The sequence below is a fragment of the Lathyrus oleraceus genome, chromosome 5 (assembly GCF_024323335.1).
Source record: "Lathyrus oleraceus cultivar Zhongwan6 chromosome 5, CAAS_Psat_ZW6_1.0, whole genome shotgun sequence".
NCBI classification, from domain to species: domain Eukaryota; kingdom Viridiplantae; phylum Streptophyta; class Magnoliopsida; order Fabales; family Fabaceae; genus Lathyrus; species Lathyrus oleraceus.
This window is the reverse complement of record NC_066583.1, coordinates 370,367,672-370,373,288: the sequence shown is the minus strand read 5'-3', so window position 1 is coordinate 370,373,288 and position 5,617 is coordinate 370,367,672. Positions and strand designations below refer to the sequence as shown.

Sequence of the window (5,617 nt, the reverse complement as noted above, 5' to 3'; positions counted from 1 at the left end):
ACTCTGATTCTCATATCCAGATGAGATACGTATGCAGTGGATGCGATATCCGTGCGAGTCATTTTCTTTTGACCCCCTCTTTTAGTAAATAGTACATTAGATAAACCCACACCCTTTAGACAAGAACAACAAAAATGGATCCCGTAGAGTACTACGGATGCGTAGGGGTGCTAATACCTTCCCTTCGCATAATCGACTCCCGAACCCAAGATTTGGTTGCGAGACCTTGTCTTTTCCTTTCCTTTTTCCAGGTTTACTTCGAGCGTTTCCTTTCCCTCCTTTGGGATGAATAACGCACGGTGGAAACTCTTCTGTCATTTCTTTCTCGCCGGTTGTTTTTTCGCATTTTCTTTTTCAGGTTGCGACAGATGGGAAGGCTACTACTAACTTGAAGCCTGAAGAGGACTGGTCTAAGGAAGAAGATGACTTGGCCCTTGGAAACTCCAAAGCTTTGAATTCTCTATTCAATGGAGTTGACAAAAGCATATTCAGGTTAGTAAATACTTGTATTATGTCCAAAGATGCATGGGAAATTCTCAGAACCACCCATGAAGGCACATCTAAAGTGAAAATGTCTAGACTTCAGCTTCTCACTACCATATTTGAGAATCTAAAGATGAAAGATGATGAGATTATTCATGTTTTTCAAATGAATGTTCTTGAAATTGCAAATTCATCTAGTGCCTTAGGAGAGAAGATGTCAGAAGAAAAGCTGGTTAGAAAAATTCTCAGGTCCCTACCTATGAAATTTGACATGAAGGTCACAACCATTGAAGAAGCCCAAGACATCAGCAACATGAGAGTAGATGAACTTGTTGTGTCACTCCAAACTTTTGAATTGGGTATTAATGACATATCTGAAAAGAAGAACAAGAGCGTAGCCTTTGTATCCAACACTGAAAATGAAGAGGACCAATGTGACTTGGATACTAATGAAAGATTATCTAATACCATTGTGATACTTGAAAAACAATTCAATGGGGTATTGAAGAGACTGGAAAGGAGAGGAAGACCAAATGTCAAGAACATCACATCTGACATCAGTAATAACCTTTATTCTCATAAGAAAACAAGAATTAAAGAGAAGTCAAATCAAGGTAACGACATTCAACGTTATGAGTGTGAAGGATATGGTCATATTATACCAGAATGTCCCACCTTCCTCAAGAATCGGAAGAAGGGTTTAAATGTATCTTGGTTTGACGATGATGAGACAGAAGATGATTCTAACTCTGAGACTGCCAAACTTGTGATGGCTCTCTTTGGTAGATGGGCAGATGAAGTAGAATCTTGTGATGAGAATATTCTCTATGATGGTTTGCATGTGTCCTACAATGAAGCTTATGACAGATATGAAGCAAACCTCAAGACAGTTGAAGATCAGAAAAAGGTCATATCTAAATTGGAGAGTGGAAAGAATGAGCTTCTATGTACTCTTTCTCATCTACAAAGAGACGAAAATTTTCTAAATTCCAAGCTTGACAACATGGCAAATTCCCTGAGTGGGATAAAGGATAGAACTGACATAGGAAAGAGGTTGAAGAAATAGTTGTTGATTATCAAACTGATAACAGGCAGAAGAAAATACTTGCAGAAAAGTTCATTCCTTTTGAGAAGAAGAATAAGATGAACATGTCCAACTACATGTTACAACATCCTGGAAGACATGATGAAACTCTAAATCCATCTAAATCAACTTAGAGATGTCATTATTATGGCGAGTCTCGTCATATAAAGCCTTTTTGTTATAAATTGAATGGAGATCAATAATATTCAGCTTATTCTAAGGCTAATCAAGTGAGCAAAAAGATAAGTGTTAAAGATAGGGATGTTAACCTTATTGCTCATACTTCCTTGAGAGGCTCAACTAGTGAAGACTGGTACTTTGCACATAGGTGCTCTAGACATATGACAGGGGTCCATAAATATTTAGTGGATCTAAAATCTCATCCCACAAGTTTTATCAAATTTAGTGATGTGATTAAAGGTGAAATCAAAGGAGTTGGAAAGCTAACGTATGATGGTTCTCCCAGTTTAGAATATGTACTTCTTGTGAAAGGATTAACTGCTAACCTTATTAGAATTAGTCAATTGTACGACCAAAGACTGTTTGTAAACTTTTCAAAATCAAAATGTTTGGTCAAAGATAAGAAAGATGATGTTATGATGAAGGGCATTAGATCTAAAGGAAACTGTTATATGTAGGAATCATAAAGAACTGCTTATACTTCCACATAATTGATAACCAATGAAGATGAAGTTAAGCTATGGCACCAAAAGCTTGGACACCTTCACCTTGAAGGAATGAAGAAGATCATATCGGAAAAAACTGTTAAAGGAATGCCAGGTCTCAAGATTGAAGAAGGGAAAGTTTGTGGTGAGTATGAGATTAGAAAGCTAACCATGATGTCACACCCAATGTTGCAACATCCGACTTCTTCTAAAGTGTTGGAACTTCTTCATATGGACTTAATGGGACTAATGCAGATAGAGAGCTTGGGTGGAAAGAGGTATGTCTTTGTGGTTATAGATGATTTCTCTGGATATACTTGGATGAACTTTCTTAAAGAAAAATCAGACAGCTTTGAAGTCTTCAAAGACTTGTGTCAAAGCATTCAAGAGGAGAAGAAGAGTGTGATTGTCAAGATCAGAAGTGAGCATGACAAAAAGTTTGAGAATGAAAAATTCTCTAAATTGTGTGCTTCTAAATGTATTAGCTATGAGTTTTCCATTTCTTCTCAACAAAAGGGAATTGTTGAGCAAAAGACAAGAGCTATATAAGAATCAGAAGAGTAATGCTTCATGGTAAGAACTTGTCATATCATTTTTGGGCTGAAGCTATGAATACTGTCTGCTGCATCTATAATAGGGTCACCTTGAGAGGAGGAATTTCATCCACTCTCTATGAGCTATAGAAAGGAAGGAAACCTATAGTCAAATACTTTTATGTCTTTGGAAGTAAATGTCATATCTTGACTGACCAAGAACAAGATGGTAAGATGGATCCAATCAGTGATGAAGGGATATTTCTGGGTTACTCTTCAAGAAGCAGAACTTGTAGAATTTTTAACTGCAGAACTAGAATAACAATGGAATCTATCAATATGGTAACTGATGATTCAATCACTGAACAAAGGATGGATGTTGAAGATAATGTTGGAACATCTTTTGTGCAGATTGATGAGACAATAAGAGAGGAGATTCATTGGTATCGTTTCTTTGTTTTGATGTCTTTGTCAATTTGTGTGTATATGACTTTGTTTGTTCGCTTATTTGTAATTTTCTTGTTATTTAAATATTTGGGTGTTTGTATTTCATTCCCAGTTGAGTTGTATTATATTTGCTTCGACTATTTAGCATTGTACCACTAAGACCTTTCGTTACTCAATAAAATTAGAGTTTTGATTCATGATAGTGTCCTTTTTTAGGATAGCAAATTACTTGTTGGTGTTTCATCAAGTGTGTCTTGAATGACAAGTTAGAACTCTTAGATCAGGGTGACAAGTCATTTGATTTGAATCAGGTGTTATGCATGACTCGGATCATGAACGTTGTGAAAATTGGAATTTCCCATGGATAATTTGAATCAAATCATAAAATTAACTTGATTCGAATTACAACCTAGTGTGACTCGAATCATGTTTTAATCTTGACTCGAATCATAAATCTAAAGAAAGCTAGGATTGAGCTATACTCAATCTGACTTGATTCATGAATTGAACTTAACTCGAACCACAACACCTTGTGACTCAAATCATGATTTCTTCTTGAATCGAATCATAGCTTCACAAATCTAACTTCCAACTTAGATTTAAATAGTTGTTTCTTTGATTCAAAACAAGTATGTGAAACTATGTGGGTGAAACCCATAGAGATAAAATGTCAATTTGTCTTCTCTTCTCTAGTGTGTCTATTACTAGCACCTTCCATCTTTCTCTTTTTTTCTAGAACAACTTCTTGAGTGTTAATCCCTGTTAGATTTACTTGTTTTTGTTGTATATTGTTCTTGTGTAATTTGTTGTTGTTTGAGGGAAGTTAGAGAGAGTGATTTGATCAATTTTGCAATGATTCATGGTTGATCAAGCTCATGATATCCATAAATATCCAAGACCTATTTATCTAGAAATTTGATAGAATCTTGTGTGTTTGTGCGTTCTTCATTAACCTACATCTGGTTCCTTGATTAACACCTTGTGAATTAGAACGTGTGTAAGATTACTTTGGAATTGTTCATCATCTTCATCCTTAGTCATATTCCATTATTGTGGACCTTGATCTCTAAAGATTGAATGTTTGAGGGAGAATAATGGTACATTAGGGTATCAAATGTTTTTGTGTGAAGTTTGTTGTTTGTAATAGGTGCATGTATCATTTCTTGAATTTAGTTTTTATCTTATTGGTATCTATCAAGAAGAGAGTTTCATTATACTCCGTGGAAGACTTTGGCGAGGTCTGGTACAAATTGTCCGTAAGGAGAAGTTTGAAGGTGTCCAACTTTGGTGAGATTGTGGAAAGACTGGTTGCAGAGAAAGTTAGGAGTTATCCAATAAACGCTTAGCTAATAAAAAATGCTTATACAAGAAATCAGTGGGATCAGGTGGATTTCCACATACGAATACTTAAAGCAGGTTATTGTGGATGACAAGGTTATTGGATTAAGATCTTTGGAGATCTTGTTTCTGTTAGTACTTTGAGTGTTTGCATCAACATAGGAAGTTATCGTGTTATATTTCATTGTAATCAAAAGGATTGTATCAAACTTATCAAAATAGTGGAAGATCGTGATTGTTTCCAAATGGTTCTTTAACACCATTGAAGAGTGGAGTAGGCAAAACAAGTGAAATTCTGGTATGCAGATATCAGATGTCCTAAGAGATGTCGAGACATTGATATCTGATCAAAACATAATAACAAGATAACTTACAAATATGAGAACAAAAAATAATAGACCACAATGTCAAGACAAATGTTAAGACATCATCTGCTGACAGAAACACTTTTACCAAAATAGTAAGTATGTAGAATTAAATTGCAGAAGGTAAAGACACAATCAATTGTTAACCCCATTTGGTGCAATGTCACCTACATCTGGGGGCTACCAAGCCAAGAAGGAAATCCACTGAAGCAATATTAGTTTGAAGATCTAAACAACCTCTGGTTTTACAAACTTCTCACTTAAACACTACCCGTGGAATTTCTATCTAAAACTCTCCTAGATATGAGACCCTTCTCACTTCCCTTCAATCACATAATAGTGATAACAACTGAAAAACAATCAAAGATTACACTTCCAATAAACCATACTTGGTTTTGCTTAAAAGCTTCAACCAAGAACAATACTCAACTCTTTACTTAAAATCTCAAGAGAGAGAATAATAACTTGATATACAATCAAGTACAATCAGTCAACCACTATGCATCAAAAGATACATGAGGGACATACAAAAACCTAAGGAACTCTCAAAACCCTAAACCCTTATTTGTGCACACGGTTTCTTCAATGTGAATTGCTTGAAAATTTAGGTTTAGGCGGTCCTTATAAATAGACTCTTGCAGTATGGTCTTGGACTCTTCAAATCAGATCTAATATGTAGGTGTTTAATTGGCTGCATTATAT

At 35.4% G+C, this 5,617-nt stretch overlaps 1 protein-coding gene across 1 annotated transcript; it reads left to right on the top strand.

Moving 5' to 3' along the window:
• Positions 1-796: 796 nt before the first annotated feature.
• Positions 797-2,205, top strand: LOC127080775 (uncharacterized). The gene is made up of 2 exons (XM_051021076.1): positions 797-1,430; positions 1,778-2,205. The coding sequence occupies exons 1-2, from the start codon at positions 797-799 to the stop codon at positions 2,203-2,205; spliced, it is 1,062 nt and encodes a 353-aa protein (XP_050877033.1).
• Positions 2,206-5,617: the final 3,412 nt, after the last annotated feature.

Excerpts from the sequence above, each read along its gene's own strand:
- LOC127080775 (XM_051021076.1), top strand. The coding sequence starts at position 797 with ATGAGAGTAGATGAACTTGTTGTGTCACTCCAAACTTTTGAATTGGGT. Across the intron at positions 1,431-1,777 it reads TGGAAAGAATGAGCTTCTAT|CTTATTCTAAGGCTAATCAA; the intron begins GTACTCTTTCTC and ends AATAATATTCAG.